The sequence below is a fragment of the Clarias gariepinus genome, chromosome 12, assembly GCF_024256425.1.
Source record: "Clarias gariepinus isolate MV-2021 ecotype Netherlands chromosome 12, CGAR_prim_01v2, whole genome shotgun sequence".
Lineage (NCBI taxonomy): Eukaryota > Metazoa > Chordata > Actinopteri > Siluriformes > Clariidae > Clarias > Clarias gariepinus.
The window spans coordinates 25846532-25866093 of record NC_071111.1 but is presented as its reverse complement, the minus strand read 5'-3'; the positions used below and the strand labels follow the sequence as shown (position 1 = coordinate 25866093).

General features: G+C 37.6%; 1 protein-coding gene across 1 annotated transcript in view; it reads right to left on the bottom strand.

Moving 5' to 3' along the window:
* Positions 1-19562, bottom strand: part of LOC128534119 (NACHT, LRR and PYD domains-containing protein 12-like) — a 483267-nt gene that overhangs the window by 442069 nt on the left and 21636 nt on the right. Inside the window, exons 8-10 of the mRNA XM_053508420.1 lie at positions 12199-12372; positions 3656-3829; positions 680-856 (exon numbers count right to left, since the gene is read on the bottom strand). Of these exons, the coding sequence (XP_053364395.1) occupies positions 680-856; positions 3656-3829; positions 12199-12372 (525 nt within the window). The remainder of the gene's footprint in view (positions 1-679; positions 857-3655; positions 3830-12198; positions 12373-19562) is intronic.

Below are 19562 nucleotides of genomic sequence, written 5' to 3'. Positions count from 1 at the left end.
ATATTGCATTGTTTATGGAAAACAAAAAACTCCTAAGCTCCTAAATGTTTGGGATGTGCTTCTAATATATATATATATATATATATATATATATATATATATATATATTATAAAAATAATAATAAATAAAAAAAAAAAAAAATAAATATATATATATATATATATATATATATATATATATGTGAGAGAGAGAGAGATTTTTTTTTTTTTGAGGGGGGGGGCAAAAGTGCTCTCAATAAATAAAGTTACTGTAGAGCCCTGTTGAGTTATGGTGCAAGTTAAACTTCAGGCAAATATCCAACTTCTGCAAATGTTTAATTTAATACATCTGTCTCTGTCTGTCTCTGTTAAGCCACGCCTACCACGAGGTAAAAAGCGCAAAATTATTACAAATAAAAAGGCGCTAGACGCTGTGACATAATCAGGCACATAACTGCTCATAACTTCTACTCAACATTTTGATTTCATTTATTGTGCAGGTTTAACTTCAGGTTTAAATACAGTATATAAGCACTGCCAAAGTTTCATTAAATTCTGTCCAGACAGTTTTGCTTTTACAAAATCAGGCTGGACACAAAGACAGACAGACAGACAGGCAGACAGACAGCTAAATTTTCTGAGAATTGTTTCGGTCCTCCAATGTGTGAATCATAAAGATACATTGGAGAGATGATCTTACCCCAGTTTCACCAGTTTACATTCAGGATTCTCCAGTACAGCACAGAGACACTTCACTCCTGAGTCTCGTACTTTATTATTCTTGGTCAGATCCAGTTCTCTCAGGTGTGAGGGGTTTGATCTCAGAGCTGAAGTCAGAGCAGCACAGCCTTCATCTGAGACACCACACTCACACAACCTGTAGAGAGACACAATGACACACTCTTCATCACAGATCATACACAGGATAAGGAGTATAGACGATGAAGGAATAAATAATATTCATGTCTTGTATAAACCAGATTACTTGCTGATCATTTAAATAAATATTCCTGAATTATAAATCTAATGGAGAGTAAAAATGTCTACAAATTGGATCCATCAGGTTCTACAGGTTTAAGAGTGAAATTCACAATAAATTTAAATTCTACAGAAAAACTGACATAAAGACAAAAAGATTCCAGAAAGAAACATCCAAAAAAAAGTGTGAAAGTGAATCTGATTATATATTCTGTTTAATTTAATAAAATCTGTGAAATTAACAGTTGTCAGTTTTACACATTATAAAATGAGTGTAAATTAGCACAGTGTTGTAGAAGCGGTTGCCAGATCCCCGGTTTTCTGATATTTCTCTCTATGACTTACATGTTAATCACTTTTGTTCTTTTGATGTAACATAATAAACACTGTATTATAAAAACACAGAGAAATTGTACATGAATGATGGATTGTATTTAATTAAGCTTGGCACATTGACTAGCTATATCTGAAGCACAGGTAGATTAGTCAGACTTGAAGTCTTTTACTCTTTCCTAGTCAAGTGTGGAGAGAGATGTATGGCTTCGAGGTCTGGGAGACTGGTTTTGAATTGACTCTATTGATAAGAGACCATAAGGACTGGACATGGCCTGCTGAAGTCTTAAGGAGGTTTGGAGTTCAGGGCTCAGTCTATAAAGATGAACAGTCTATTCACAGAGAGAGGAAGTTCATTATCAGTTCAGATGAATATAAATACAAACAGCTCTTGTCCACTAGAACTCTTTTGTCTACACGGATAATGCAAATGCATTTCCTCTCGTCTGTCTGTCTCCGGGTCTCTCTATGACTGACATGTTAATGACTGGTTCTTTTGATGTTCGGGACACAGCACCTGGACAAATGTTTAAATGTTCTCTCTCTCTGTGTGTGTGTGTGTGTGTGTGTGTGTGTGGTCTCTCCTGGGGTTCAGGCTGGTAAGAGTATCAGGTATCATTGTCGCAAAGCAGCTTTATAGGACCGAAAGAAAATTATGGAAATGTTGTATGAAATGTGAGGGAAAAAAACGTGTATCAATCAAAATGATCAGGTTGTAATAAACATGATTAAGAGAAAATCACACGCATGCAGCACAATCCCACTTTATATTCAGGATCTTTATTTTAAATTTTCCTTTCCCCTATCCTTCTTTTGTATCAATATTGTTTCTTCTTTGACTGCACTTTCTGTTATTTTGTTATTACATTTTACATGAAAACATTTCTATTGTGCATCGGACTTTAACATGTAATATATCATTTAATCGTGTTTAATCAGCACTGTTTTTCTTAAAAATATCACTTTGTTGATTTTGTCATTACTTCCATCTACATTTAATATGAGGATGTTTGGCTGCTGAATGTTGCAGAACAGATAAGGAGGCGATAAAAACCAATAATGAGTCCATAAATACGCTTAATAATCAATAATGACTTAATAACGGAGCTAAAGAATTGATACCAAGGCGTTTCCGAGGAGTTAATGTCCGGAGAGGGAAGCCGAAATTTTTGAACATGTTTCAACTTCCCTCCCGATACTAACAACTAATTTGCAAATAATAATAATAATAATAATAACAATAATGATTATGATGAGCAAATTGGGCTCAGTGGAATGGGGGCCTAAAGCTTAACTCGGACACTCTTCTTTTAAACCTAACAATGTGCTTCCCTTCTTTTGTGGAAATTCAGTGGAAATGAAACAAGAAATAATTATTAATACTGTGTTCTGTGTTCTCACTGTGTTCTTATTACCAGGAACTTGTCCTAGTTTTAATTTTACTGTTATGACACTGCATATCAGTCTGTTTATGGTGACAAATAAGATTTGAATTTGATTTACGTGTCGGTGGCATTGTTGGTGGATGAGGTGTTCTCTGTGTGTTAGAATTCTTAAGTAGCTTCATTTTGGTAAACAACATCAGGACGAAACTGCGGCATCAGAAACACTTAAAATCAATTAAAATGTCAGGGTGTGTGAGAAGGGGTTGTGTGTCTGGGTCTTTCATCCACTCTTCAGCTACCAGGTCATACGGATCGATGTTTTGATCTCTACAAGTTCCTCAAAATATCTCTGCTTGGCACCGGCATTTAACTTCTCCCAGTAAGGTCCCTTTACTTTAGGTTTACTCTTCTTTATCTCGAAACAAAACACCATGAAACAGATCTAATTTCTTACTTTCTTTGCTGATAATAAATAGAACTTCAGACACCATGCATTTAACAACATGATGTAACTCCACATTCTCTATATTAAACATACAGTAGTGATCATGCACTGTGATCTCCTCTCATACACACACCTATTGATCCTGTTCTCAACTTCAGCTCTGTGTTACTGTATGAGTGTATCTGAGTCAGTGAGTTTATTTATAGATATTCTTTATTTATTACAACATGTAATATACTACAAGACGATTTAAAAGCTCAGTGAAAGAACTATTAATAAAGACCGCATGGTTTTAATACTGCTTCTATGATACAGATCTGGCAACCCTGTTTATAGCAGCTAGATGGAGACGAATGTTCACTGACAAAAATGTGACCCAAAGACTCTGTGACAAATCATCAGTGTGCAGTGAAAAGAAACAATCTTCCTCCTCAGGACATTGATGATCAACCTAAAACTTCTGCTTCAGTCTCACTATTAGAGAATGTGTCTTACTGAGGAGCAGGTCATGTGACTCTCAGAGAGATGATCTTACCTCAGTGTCTCCAGTTTACAGTCAGGATTCTCCAGTACAGCACAGAGACACTTCACTCCTGAGTCTCCTAATATTTTATTAGACAGATCCAGTTGTCTCAGGTGTGAGGGGTTTGATCTCAGAGCTGAAGTCAGAGCAGCACAGCCTTCATCTGAGACACCACACCACTTCAACCTGTAGAGAGACACAAGGACACAATCTTCATCACCAGATTTCAATCTTCACTTAATAATTACTTTAAAGCTGATGTGTGTGTAAAATGTCATGATTTTTTTTAGGTAGTTTAAAATTAAGTACATAGTTTAAACTATAGAATGTATTGTCTAATGTGTTAGTGCTAAATCTCATGTACTTCACTTCTAGTATAATGCTCTGTAGCTCTCGTCCTGTTTTCAGAGTCCTCGTTGTAACAATGCTTCAGTCTCACAATGCTTTGTTCAGACAAGTTTATCATAAAATTTTTTTTTAATTAATTATAAAACATATTAAATATAATACATTACAGATATACTTTAATTTCCTTAATTACTGTGTCAGGTACAGTATGTATGTTACACAGCCATATACTTTAAAGAGTGATTATAACTATATAAGCACACAATAAATAAGAAAAATATTCAGAAAAATATTATAGTCCTGGCTTTGCGCATCTATCTATAAACATTTTTTTTTTGTGCAGCCTGTACTAATAGTATGCTAATTAGGCCCAACCTCGCTTTCATGGTACTGAGCCCTCATTATAATTTTCTTCAGAACAACCATCACGGTGGACACAGAGGCAACTCGCAACAAAGACGTAAGCGTTTTACAGAATCTGCCAAGAAAAACATCTTGTTTGTTGACACCTTGTCACATTTGCATACTCATTAATATTCATTAGCGCCTGTCAAAGATGGGCGTGTACACAGGATCAGCCTTGTCTGTGTTCAATTATTTCAATATTTATACAAAAAATTGTACATTTATATTCTATAGTGATTATTTTCTCCTCTTCATTTTAACGTACAATCCTACACATTTAAATTGTGAGAACTATGTATGGTCTGTGCCATACAGGCAGAAGTTGGGGAAAATGGCATTAAGAATCAGAAAAATAAAGCTAATGTTGGCATACTGGGTAAATCTGCAGAAGCGTAACAAAGAGTACCCAATGAAGGCCATCCTCAAAGAGTGCTGGGACACAACAAATCCAATCTGTTGGACAGGGGACACCAAAGCAAAATGCCTAGGACTACAGAAGCTTGATACTGCATCATTATCACTGTATAACATCTTACAAATAGTGTCAGAATTATACCAGAAGGGTGTAAGGAGCTCTTTCCTATGGGTACCAGCACATGTAGGAGTAAAAGGAAATGAAGAAGCAGATAAAGTAGAAAATACACTAGGGAAAATTATCAGGAAAATATATAATAAACAAATGAAACTGGTTTAGCAGATAAAATCTAACAGTTTTTAAAAATCATATTTTTTTTGCTCGTGTTGTTACATATAATATCTGCCGTTCCACACTCCAGTACAGCAGGAGGTAATGCACCAAAATCCACCAAAAAAACCTCAAAGAAGAAGAAGCTGTCTGCAGATGGGTCAGAGAGCTGAAGCACTAACTGGTGGTTAATTATTACTGCATATTATCTTTGTGTATATTCTGATAACGCACTGTGTGTGTGTGTGTGTGTGTGTGTGTGTGTGTGTGTGTGAGAGTGTGTGTGTGTGTGTGTGTGTGTGTGTGTGTGTGTGTGTTATTTGAGTGAACAGATTATATTATACATTTTTAAGCTGCTCTTTCATGACCAGTGGTTGTTTGTAGTTGTTTTGTTTTGCCTTCTGTGTGAGACAAATTACTTTCTGAAGAATACAGAAAAAAACACTACATGTTGAAGCCCATGAAATAAATATATGATTCTTTACCTTTATTTAGCTTTAGTCTCAGATAAAAGGCCTATTCACATGGGATTAATATTACCTGGGGACCTCGTGTGATTTAGAAATTACCCCCCACATTTACTTACTTATCTCCCAGATATGATGTTTTTCATACAAATAAATATTACATTTATATTATATTACAAATAATATTACATTTCATACAAATAAAGCCCTATTCGCTATTTTATTTCTTTTTGCACATTGTGTTGTTGTATGATGTATAGTGATACGACCCAGAACCCAAAATACATTCATTCCAACACAGCCTCCATTCTGCGCAGAAGATGAACAGAAAGGACACAAAAGTCTTGAAAAAAATTATATACGACCCCATAAATCCTGGCCAAATCATAGACATGCTGATACACACGGGACTAATATCTTTACTTTAATATTTTTACTTTACAAATTACAGACATGGCCGATTCGCACGGGATTAAGATCACAGACAACCTCCTCAATTACTACAAATGACTAGAGGTCCCCAGGTAATACTAATCCTGTGTGATCAGGTCTAAAGGTTTGGTTTTATTGTAGATTACAGAACACATGTTTTCATCTTTTTGTTGCTCTGGAGCAACATCTGTTCATTAACATTACAGTCTATAACGTTAAATGTCCTGAATAAAATTAAAACTTATTAGTGAATTGGTTAAAATGCAAGTTTCAAAACTACAGACATCACCTAAGACAATAAAGACATAAATGAGTGTGTGGATGATATTCTCATTTTACTACGTATTTGACTGGTTGTAACAGGAGGACTCCCATGCTAAACATTAACATTCGTGTCCAGTAGGGGGTGGTATTGCACTGTTCTGCTGTGGGGCCGGTATTGACTTGGCCTAGCTGATGTTCCTACGTGTTGTTGGAGTGTTTTACAAACCAGAAATCTAGAGTGACAAAACTAATAAATGTAATATTTTAGGCAGTTTGTGTACATTTAGAGGAATGTAGTATTTGTCAGAGTATTTGTCAGAATTTAATGAACACTGTAAGGTTTTCTGATATTGTGTGAGCTTTCCCGTGCATTATAAGGTAATACTTCCTAAAGCCCATGACCAGATGAATGTACATCCAAATTGCTGGAACTCTTTTGTCTAACCGAAAAACGCTAACGTGCTTCCTGTTGTCTGTCTGTTTCTGGGTCTCCATATAACTTATATATTAATGACTTTTGTTCTTTTGAAGTCAAAAAATTGAGCTGACGGGTGAGTCTCCACTCCTTCGTCTATCTATCGTGGACAGTATATCGGATGCTAAGGCAGCTCCTTTAGCTGCTTTGCTTGGAGTTTAACACTGGGCTTATTATTTGACTGCGTTATTGTTATGGCACTTAGTTACTCGTTATCTTAACTACGAAGCCTGAAATCACACCCTTGCCTCGACGCTTCTACATACAGGCTCTGCAAGGAACTTGGGATTACTAGACGGCCGCGCTACGTTCATCGCTCCGGTCGCCACTACCTCTCATCGCGCTGTGTGACATCCTCGTCTATTCCTTCTATTTGGTCTAACCGTTCGGATATACGTTATTCTAGGCTGCCGGCCAACCACCGTGGTATCAATCGTACTGCCTTAATTACTGTATCTCCGTCTCCATCTGCTCTACAGACACGCAATGATTGTGCGCTTCGTCCTGCATTAGCGCTGTTCAACTGTCGTTCACTTACTAACAAGGCTTCTGTGCTCTCCGCGCTGTTAACTGATAAAGACCTGGATTTCTTGCTGCTTACTGAAACATGGCAAATACCAAATGCCTATTTCCACCTAAATCTTCTCACACCCTCTGAATACAGTTACCTAACCAAACCCCGTCTTACATCGAGGGGCAGCGGTCTGGCTGCCGTCTATTGTAGTAACATTCCTGTTAAAACCATTGACTTTCATGCAACTTCAACCTTTGAATACCTGGTTCTCAAAATCTCTGGTACATTTCCTATGATTGCAATTCTCTTGTATCGTCCACCCAAATCAATGTCAAATTTTTTCACTGAACTTCATGAACTTTTAACCCTTACTTGTGCAATGTCTTCTTCTATAATCTTACTTGGTGATTTCAACATACATGTTAACAAAGATTGACTCCCGTTAAAACTCATGTCAGTTTTTGAATGTTTTAATCTCGTACAGCACATTAATTTTCCTACACATCTAAAAGGTCACACACTGGATTTAAAGGTCCTACACATCCCATTTTTCATTAAATGTTAATATGATCTTTAGGGTCCTAATGAAAAGTTTGTATTATACGTTAATTAAAAATTCAAAAGGATTGTGTAAAAAAAACACTACTTTTACCTGGTAAAAACTAGCTCTGTTCTCAGCAACCTGTTTCAGTACATGCTAATTTTAGATGCTCATGACCTCTGCTGAGCCTGCCCCCCCAGTTCTGTGGTGCGTGTCTTCACAACACACGTGGGGTATAGCCAAGGAAGTGTAGTCCAGTGCGGGCAATGCTTGATTATAGAGCCTGAGCCTGTTTTCTTCAGTTGTTTTTGGTTTGATTTAAGTACGGAACCTACGCGGAAGTTTGTAATATCGCCTGACAACGCAGAAATTAAAAGAATGGACATGCATCGACTCGATTTGTCTTTCTCATCACTGCATGGGCATGAATTAACGGGCTGTTACGCTGCCGCGAGCAACAACAACATAAAGCGGAGAAGCTTACTGAGAGAGATACGGACGCGATGTGTTTACTGATGTGTTTACATGACTTTTTAATCTTCAACAGACATCGTTATAAACCATCTAACGTAACAAAGGTAAGCATAATATAGTTTTCCGACTACCCACACAGTTTGCAACTAGACAATCACCTTAATGCATTGTTTATTATAAACGGGCGATTAGGGATTATATAGAGACGGATGTACACAGAGAAGAAGCCATAACCATGTTCTATGAGAGTATAAGTTAACTTACACTCCGCATTCATCGTGATTATTAGAAAAGGCGATCTGCAAAGATTCATAGAAAAATAAATTACTCACTGAGCCTGGTGAAGATGAAGCAAGAACACGAAGTGTTAGTACAGATCCATTTTTAGGAGCAGCTTCCTAGTAAAACCTGCTTTATATTGATCCGCGTTCATAAAGCAGTCTAGTGAAAAATGATTAGTGCAAACATGAACGCATTTAGGTAAATCGGCGGGGACGTTAGCTTCAAAAACTAAATTCAGCCACTGCGTCCTCAGTGGCTCAGATACCTAACCCTAGGTAGGTACCCTAGGTCACCAACCCTAGGTAGTGAATCTGGCCGACAGCTTCTTCCTAAAACAATGGCCGACAGCTTCTTCTCACTTGGGGCGGGTCTTTGCTAAAACACCAGTGTCAATCAACTAGTGTAGGAGCGGCCTCTTGTGGTGTGGCGTCACATCGACAGGCATTTGCGATTGGCCTGATTTCAGAAGGGGCATGTTATTGTAATAAATGAAAAGAAAACCACTGGGCGGCTCTTTATCATCGTAGAGTGGTTGTGTACGCACTCTCCTAACACACAGTTCAGTCCAAACAGCTTAAAAAAGTGCATGTAGGCCTGTATGACCCCTTTAATTTGTACAACTGGTTTACGTATTCTTTCTGTATATGGATCTCAGATTGGACTTTCTGATCACTTTCTCATTGAACTCAGTTGTGAAATGCCTCTCCCCTGCCTCAGGGTAAAATCAACCATTACTTTTCGTAAAATTACTTCTGTTGATCATTCACTGTTTACTGATTCTGTACAGACACATCTTTCAGATATTACTGAACACAGCTCTGCTCTTGATATTCTTGCCAAATATAATAACGCTCTTTCTACCGCCCTTAATATTCACGCCCCACTCAAATGCAGAATCGTACCTTCTACACATACATCACCCTGGTTTACCCCCTCACTTCGCAAAATTGAAAACCATTGGTCGTCTCCTGGAACGCCTTTATAGGAAAACTGGCTTGACCGTGCATCTTATTGCATACAAGGATCATATTCAGCTATATAAATTGGCTTTAAATAACGCACGCTCCAGCTATTATTCTACTCTGATCACAAATGCATCTTCCCGTCCTAAAACACTGTTTTCTATAGTTAAACTCACTAGCCCTCCTGTCCCTGTTATGACCAACTCTGTAGATGTCTGTGAGTCATTCTTACATTACTTCCAAAATAAAATAATTCATATACATTCTCTCTTTTCAACAGTATACTCCCCTATCCACTCAAATGACTTCCCTACAGACTGGTATTTTTACTGATTTTGATCCTCGAACCCCTGCTTTTATTTCTGAGTTACTCAGTAAAGTTAATCCCTCTTTCTGTCATCTCGATCCTGCCCCTACGTCCCTGCTTAAATACTCTGCACCTGTTATTTCACGGCCTATTTCACTTCTCATTTCTAAAATCTTGAACACTGGTGTTGTTCCTCTTAAATTAAAGACTGCAGCTGTCACACCAGTCTTAAAAAAAACCTGGCCTTGACCCGGATGATATGGCCAACTACCGGCCAATTTCAAATCTTCCGCTACTTTCAAAAATACTTGAAAAAGTTGTTGCTGTTCAACTACAGTCCTATTTGTCATCTCATAATCTGTATGAATGTTTCCAATCCAGTTTTTGCCCTCACCACAGTACAGAGACAGCGCTTCTTAAGGTTGTCAATGACCTTCTTATGGCCTCTGATGCTGGCTCTGTTAGCATTTTGAGTCTGTTAGATCTTTCTTCTGCATTTGATACTATCTCTCACAGTATTCTAATTTCACGACTCTCTGCTCTTGGTATTTCTGGAACTGCCTTATCCTGGTTCATTTCTTATCTGTCTGACCGTCAACACTATATTACTATCCGCCAGTCTAAATTCTCTAAAGCTCCTGTTTCTCATGGTGTTCCGCAGGGTTCTGTTCTTGGCCCACTACTGTTTATCATCTTCATGCTTCCTCTAGGTAAAATTATCCGCCGTCATGGTTTCAATTTCCACTGTTATGCGGACGACACTCAACTCTATATCAGTTTTTGACACTACCATCCCTTTCCCACTAACTCTGTTTCTGCTTGTGTTGATGACATAAATGCTTGGATGACCAGTAACCTTCTCAAGCTCAATACTGATAAAACAGATTTTTTACTTGTTGGTTCACCTAAAAACATTGTTTCTCTTTGTACTGATACTGTTAACATTTCCGGGACCTTGGTTAGACCTTCCACCACCGTTAAAAATCTGGGTATAATTTTTGACTCACATCTTACCTTTCTATCTCACATTTCTTCACTTACTAAATCTGCCTTCTATCACCTCCGTAATATAGCTCGTCTACGGCCCTTCTTAGACATCAAGGATGCTGAGACACTGGCTCACGCTTTCATTACTTCTTGACTTGACTACTGTTATTCTCTTTTTTATGGTCTACCAAATACAACATTAAATAAGCTCCAATACATTCAGAACTCTGCTGCTAGGGTCCTCACTTACTCAAAGAAATCCTCACACATCACTCCCATCCTACACAAACTTCATTGGCTACCTGTTCGCTCCCACATTCAATACAAGATTCTCCTTATCACCTTCAAAGCACTCCATGGTCTTCTATTCCCAAACACATCCGTGATTTTCCTTCACTACAGGATTTCAAAACCCACCTTAAAACATATCTTTTCTCTTCCTCTTTTACCAATCTTTGAATATGTGTTTAGATCAATTCTACTGGTTGTCATGTTTCTGTATTTTGTTTTGTTGTCTTTCAGATATCTCTTTCTATGTGTAAACATTTTTGTTATTGTAAAGCGGCCCTGAGTCTCCTAAAAGGCGCTATATAAAATAAACATTATCCTTCTTCTTCTTCTTCTTATTATTATTATTATTATCATTATAAATGTTTATTTAAGGACATACATACCTTATTGTGTGATAAATAAAGTGTTACCACCAGTCTTTACCTTCTGGTTATTCTAGCAAAATATGAGGAATTGGTAAATAAATCCAGGCTTTCTAACTGTGATCTCCTCTCATACACACACCTATTGATCCTGTTCTCAACTTCAGCTCTGTGTTACTGTATGAGTGTATTTGAGTCAGTGAGTTTATTTATAGATATTCTTTATTTATGATTAACTGTAAAATAATACAAGACTATTTAAGATCTCAGTGAAGGAACTATTAATAAAGACTGCATGGTTTTAATACTGCTTCTTTTGTATAGATCTGGCAACCCTGTTTATAGCAGCTAGATGGAGACAAATGTTCACTGACAAAATAACCATTATTTCAGCTTTAAGACCAATAAAATGTTTCTCATTTGCATTTCCCTGCTGCTTTTAAACCCTACAGCTCACACACAGTGCATTTAGTTTGTGTCCCAGGTGCAGTTTGTGTGATTAGTTACAGTGTTTTAGTAAATTTCACAGTCATTTCAGACACACTGCAGTCACATCAAGTCATGTTTTGCTCTGCAGCTTCTCACATACGTACATCTGACCCAAAGACTCTGTGACAAATCATCAGTGTGCAGTGAAAAGAAACAATCTTCCTCCTCAGGACATTGATGATCAACCTAAAACTTCTGCTTCAGTCTCACTATTAGAGAATGTGTCTTACTGAGGAGCAGGTCATGTGACTCTCAGAGAGATGATCTTACCTCAGTGTCTCCAGTTTACAGTCAGGATTCTCCAGTACAGCACAGAGACACTTCACTCCTGAGTCTCCTACATTATTATTAGTCAGATCCAGTTCTCTCAGGTGTGAGGGGTTTGATCTCAGAGCTGAAGTCAGAGCAGCACAGCCTTCATCTGAGATACCACAACCACGTAACCTGTAGAGAGACACAATGACACACTCTTCATCACCAGATTTTTATTCTTACTTAAGATGTACTTTAAAGCTGATGTGTTTGTAAAATGTCATGATTTTTGTTAGGTAGTTTAAAATTAAGTACATAGTTTAAACTATAGAATGTATTGTCTAATGTGTTAGTGTTAAATCTTATGTACTTCACTTCTAGTATAATGCTCTGTAGCTCTCGCCCTGTTTTCAGAGTCTCTGTGTAACAATGCTTCAGTCTCACAATGCTTTGTTCAGACAAGTTTATCATTAAAAAAAATAAATAAATAAATATTAAATTATAAAACATATTAAATATAATTCATTACAGATATACTTTAATCTCCTTAATTACTGTGTCAGGTACAGTATGTACGTTACACAGCCATATACTTTAAAGACTGATTCTGACTATATAAGCACACAATAAATAAGAAAAATATTCATAAATATAATGAGTGATACCATTATTGTATTGGCCTTGCACATCTATCTATAATTATTATTTTTTTTGTGCAGCCTGAACTATTAGTATGCTAATTAGGCCCAACCTCCATTTCATGTCACCTGAACCATCATTATAATTTTCTTCAAAACAACCATCATGGTGGACACAGAGGCAACTCACAACAAAGACGTAAGCGTTTTACAGAATCTGACAAGAAAAACATCTCGTTTGTTGACACCTTGTCACATTTGCATACTCATTAATATTCATTAGCGCCTGCCAAAGATGGGCGTGTACACCGGACCAGCCTTGTCTGTGTTCAATTATTTCAATGTTTATACAACACAATGTATTTGCTATAGTGACTATTTTCTTCTCTTTATTTTAACATACAATCCAACACATTATTGTGAGAACTATGTATGGTCTGTGTCTTTAGCATGTAAAATTACATGTGAATTAGGTTTTTGTATAATTTAATTACATCATACAGTAAATACACTCCGTACAAAATTAGCCTCCCAAACAGCTTTAAGTATAAACATATACAGTATATTATACCAATATAACTTCACGTATACTAGTCATTAGTCCATCCTAGTCTTTGGCATGCTAGGATTTAATATACGTAGCATTGTTTCTTATTACTTGCACAGCCAAACAAGATTTGTTCATGTCTTAGAATTAATTCATTAAACTCCACTGTGGTTTAAATTACTTTGTTCCCGTCTCATTTTACATTTTAAATTTTAAATTAAAATTGACTTCTTAAAATAAAACGGCTTTGGTGACTGTGAGTTATTGTGGAAAATTGTGTTTAATTTTATAACTGTAACCAAATGGTAGCTTTTTCCTCAACACAAAATGAAAACATAGAACATTGAAGAGAGCTTCACCCCAACCTTCAGGGAATTTGGAAAGGTTAAGTACACTGTAAAAATTATTATAGGAAATGGAGAAAGAGAACAAGGATGAAAGTATTTGATGAGTTTATTAAGGGCGATGGGACTAGAAAAGAGGATTTAGAATGAAAGGAAGTTGAGGGAGATCAAGACCAGAAGGTGGCAGTAATGCAACATAGTGGATGCCAACCGCCAGTAAACACTAGTGATGGCAAGTTCGATCATTTAGTGACTTGGTTCTTTGAATCTCGTTCATCAAAATGTCATTTCGTTCTTTTGATCAGAAATAAATTAAAATGTTGCGTTTTCAATAAATAATACCCCCAGTACATCTACATACACAAATTTTGGCTATAGTTTCAGTTATGAAAATATTACAATATAACTAAGGACATATTATAATAAAGAGCAGCTCACCTCGTATACCTTCCAATCTGAGTCTTCGTTCTTTTGAATCTATTGCACCGCATAACGCCTATGGAAGTCACGTGTCAAAAGAACGAACGACTCGAGACTTGAAGACTCATTGCTAAGAATCGTTCAATACTGTTTCCTGTATATAACGTACGGAGGTTTTGCGATGCTTTTCAATAGAAAATGAACGAATCACTCTCCGAGACGACTCATTCAACTGAGTCATATTAAAGATTCGTTCAAAAAGCTCGAATCGTTTATAAACGACCCATCACTAGTAAACACCAAGAAGATAAAGGACTAACTACGTCATTAACCTGAGTCCACTGTTGCCACTAGACACAGGCATGTTAAGTACTTTGAAATGTTTATTTTGACCTCCTAAGAGCAACACTAAATTATGGCTGCCTATCGTATATTGTCTGTCTGCAGCAGAGTTTAACCTAAAGCAACTTGACATAATGCAATCTCAAACCCTGAGAGTCTGTTGTGGGACCTTTAAAGTAGCAGTTATACAGGTAGAAGTTGGGGAAATGTCATTAACAATCAGAAGAATAAAGCTAATGTTGGCATACTGGGTAAATCTGCAAAAGCGTAACACAGAGTACCCAATAAAGGCCATCCTCAAAGAGTGCTGGGACACAACAAATCCAATCTGTTGGACAGGGGACACCAAAGCAAAATGCCTAGGACTACAGAAGCTTGATACTGTATCAGTCCCACTAGTCTGGAAACAGGAAATTCATGCAGACAAAACCATCTAGATAACATCTTACAAATAGTATCAGAATTATACCAGAAGGGTGTAAGGAGCTCTTTCCTATGGGTACCAGCACATGTAGGAGTAAAAGGAAATGAAGAAGCAGATAAAGTAGAAAATATACTAAGGAAGAAATTATCTGGAAAATATATAATAAACAAATGAAACTGGTTTAGCAGATAAAATCTAACAGTTTTTTAAAAATCATCGTCTTTTTTTGCTTGTGCCGTTACATATAATATCTGACGTTCCACACTCCAGTACAGCAGGAGGTAATGCACCAAAATCCACCAAAAAAACCTCAAAGAAGAAAAAGCTGTCTGCAGATGGGTCAGAGAGCTGAAGCACGTGTATAGTGATATGTCAGCGATATGACCCAGAGCCCAAAATACTTTTACTTTCACAGCCTCCATTCTGTGCAGAAGATGAATAGAAAGGTGCAAAGGACACAAAAATCTTAAAAATACATATATATACGACCCCATAAATCCTGGCCAAATCACAGACATGCTGATACACACGGGACTAATATCTTTACTTTAATACTTTTACTTTACAAATTACATACATGGCCGATTCGCACAGGATTAAGATCACAGATAACCTCCTCAATTACTACAAATGACTAGAGGTCCTCAGGTAATACTAATCCTGTGCGACTAGGTCTAAAGGTTTGCCTTTATTGTAGATTACAGAACACATGTTTTGTTGCTCTGGAGAAACATCTGTCCATTAAAGTGCCCCTATTATGCCATTTTAAAGGTTGCTAATATTGCTAAATGAGTCTCCTAAAACAGGTTTACATGTATGCAAGGTCAAAAAACACTTTAGTTCTCTCCAAAAATAGATTTAATTTTATCCCATTTCTAAATGATTCATAAACGACTCGTGTGAAGCAGTTTGTAGATTCAGTCTGTCTAAACCCCTCTTTTCCGTGAGCCCTCACTGCTGTGATTAATCAGATGGAGCGGTCCTTTATGATTGGTCTACCGCTACAGTGTGTGTCGGAAAAATGAAACGCCTATTACCATAACTGAACCACAGCTCTGGAGACCCGTCAATACACAGAAAAGATGGCGTCTGTTTTACCGTATCAATTCGAGCCGGAGTCTGACGATGAAATGGTTGAAGTGGCACATCGACAAGAAACTGTTTCAATTGCACGACTGGAGCAGGACGTTTCTCAGTGGTACTGTAAGTGTCATATGTTAATGTTAGATGCACGGGCGCTCGTGATGTGCATATGTGTGTGTGATGCATTTTTCCCCTCGGGACTTGGCGTAGAAGGGCAAGGGGCATGCGCACTTCACGAGTGTTAAGTTCAGTTTTGGTGAATGGTGGAGAATAAACAGTTAAAAAGGATTTCGTGTGCTCTCGTTTTTATTGGGTTTTTTTATATTACAAACTGTTTAAGCGAACCCGGCATGAATGCTCGGTCACATTAACAAGAGTGTGGTAACGTTAATTGTAAGACGGCGGCGGGCAAGTTGTTTGCGACGTAGACATTATGCAAATATGTTTCGTAGTGACAGGGATCCGTAACAGAGAAATATTAGATTTTAATAGACAAAAACTTCAGTTATAGTGCACTGTCGGCGTCACATACTGTATAGTGCAGATAGTTTATCTTCACATACAGCTACATGACACACTGCACGAAAGATTATTTTGAAAAAGCATAATAGGGGCACTTTAACATTACAGTCAAAAAAAGTTAAATATAAAGTTAAATGTCCTGAATAAAATTAAAACTTATCATGCAATCGGTTAAAATGCAAGTTTCAAAACTACAGACATCACCTGAGACAATAAAGACATAAATGAGTGTGTGGATGATATTCTCATTTTACTACGTATTTGACTGGTTGTAACAGGAGGACTAAACATTAACATTCGTGTCCAGTAGGGGGTGGTATTGCATTGTTCTGCTGTGTGGCTGGTATTGACTTGGCCTAGCTGATGTTCCTACGTGTTGTTGGAGTGTTTTACAAACCAGAAATCTAGAGTGACAAAACTGAAAATGTAATATTTTAGGCAGTTTGTGTACATCTAGAGGAATGTAGTATCTGTCAGAGTATTTGTCAGAATTTAATGAACACTAAGGTTTTCTGACATTGTGTGAGCTTTCCCGTGCCTTATAAGGTAATACTTCCTAAAGCCCATGACCAGATGAATGTACATCCAAATTGCTGGAACTCTTTTGTCTAACCAGAAAACGCTAACGTGCTTCCTGTTGTCTGTCTGTTTCTGGGTCTCCATATGATTTACATATTAATGACTTTTGTTCTTTTGAGGTTTGGGATGTAGGTGACAGAGGACACCTGGACAAAAGCTTAAGTTTACTTTCTGTGTTAATAATCAACAGAGACCTTCAGACACATTGTGTGTGTGTGTGCGGGTGTGTGTGTGTGTGAATGCTTGTGTGTGTCTGAGTGTGCATGCTTGTGAGTGTCTGTGTGGTCATGTGTGTGTGTGTGTGTGTGTGTGTGTGTGCGGGTGTGTGTGTCTTTCTCCCCCACGTCAGGGTCAGCTGGTATCGTATCGCGATGTGACGAACACAAAAGCAATAATTCTTCATTTAACTCGTATTAAACAAAACATTTGGAGGCTCATTTTAAACCTTACAAACATTTCATTGAACTTTATTTAAACATTTCACTGCATATCATACAGTTTATGGCTGCTGTTGGGAACTTTTTCCTTTGTGGAATCAGAGACCAGGAGACAGTATTGTCTTATCTTTCAAGCAGAAGTTACTCTTCATTGAGAACTCGTTGTGCGTCGCTGTAGTCACTTTCACTGTAGCCAAGTCTGACTAAAACTCCGCTCTGGGATTTTATACTTTTCAAGGGGGAGGGATAAAAAGAGGTGGAGACGATCTAAACAAAGCATAGTGTAGTACAGGAATCAGCCTGGTAACGGAAGTTCATCAGCATAACAGTGCGTTTCAAATGAATAGGTGCTAATCTAATCAGCCTGACAGTATCACCCAGACCTTCACACTATCATAGACACAAAGGCACAGCCTGGCCTTGAGATTCGCATTCAGATTTACCTTGGGACCCTACCCAGTGGTCAGGAAGTACATAAAGACAAAAGGTTAATGTCTCAGACACCTGGGCTACCAGACTTAATCTTCTTAGAATGTCACCATCATTACCTCAAAATGTAAAACCCAATGTACATAACTCTTTCAGTTTATATACTATTATGTTGGAACCTAGATTTAACATTTTACAAATTTGTAATCCTACACTGTGTTAAATTAAAATGAAGTTTGAGTTACGTGTTGGTGGCATTGTTGTAGGATGAGGCGTCTCTGTGTGTTCGAACTGCTCAGTAGCTCGATTTTGGTAAACAGCGTCACTATGTCAGGACAAAACTGCTGCATCAGAAACACTGCCATAGCAGGTCACATGATCATGTAGAAAGCGAAATTAAAAATAAAGTCTTTTTTTTTTGAAGTCGAGAAGGCATGATGACTATAAACAGCACCACATCAGGCCAACCTGTCAGTAATGCCGTCTCTCCTTTAACGACCTGGTACCTGAAACCTCTGCTCTAAACAATCCTTTCACTACATATTCCACATGTTTACATTTCTGTTTGGTTTGGTAGCTAACAGCTAGAGTGGGGCGATATGATGCCCTATAAAATGAATCCCTGATTTTTTTTTTTTTAGACAAAATTCGATTTTCGATTTCGAAATAATTATTTTTCTTAAAATGAATAAAACTAGCCACTAGAGGGTATAGGATTTATTTTTTTATTAAAAGGGGTCATACAGCACTACATGCACTTTTTTAAGCTGTTTGGACTGAACTGTGTGTTAGGAGAGTGCGTACACAACCACTCTACGATGATAAAGAGCCGCCCAGTGGTTTTCTTTTCATTTATTACAATAACACGCCCCTTCTGGAATCAGGCCAATCGCAAATGCCTGTCGATGTGACGCCACACCACAAGAGGCCGCTCCTACACTAGTTGATTGACACTGGTGTTTTAGAAAAGACCCGCCCCGAGTGAGAAGAAGCTGTCGGCCATTGTTTTTCGCCGCTGGAGCAAAATGGCGCCTAAGCGAGTGTTGTGTACAGTTGTTGGGTGTAATAGCAAACACAGCAGTCGTCATTTACTACCTAGGGTTAGTGACCTAGGGTTCCTACCTAGGGTTAGGTATCTGAGCCACTGAGCACGCAGTGGCTGAATTTAGTTTTTGAAGCTAACGTCCCCGCTGATTTACCTAAATGCGTTCATGTTTGCGATAATCATTTTTCACCAGACTGCTTTATAAATGCGGGTCAATATAAAGCAGGTTTTACTAGGAAGCTGCTCCTAAAAATGGATCTGTATGAACGCTTCGTGTTCCTGCTTCATCTTTACCAGGCTCGGTGAGTGTAATTCCTTTTACTATGAATCTTTGCAGATCGCCTTTTCTAATAATCACGATGAATACGGAGTGTAAGTTAACTTATACTCTCATAAAACATGGTTATGGCTTCTTCTCTATGTAATCTATGGCTCTGTCTCTATATAATCCCTAATCGCCCGTTTATAATAAACAATGCATTGAGGTGATTGTCTAGTTGCAAACTGTGTACATAGTCGGAAAACTATATTATGCTTACCTTTGTTACGTTAGATGGTTTATAACGATGTCT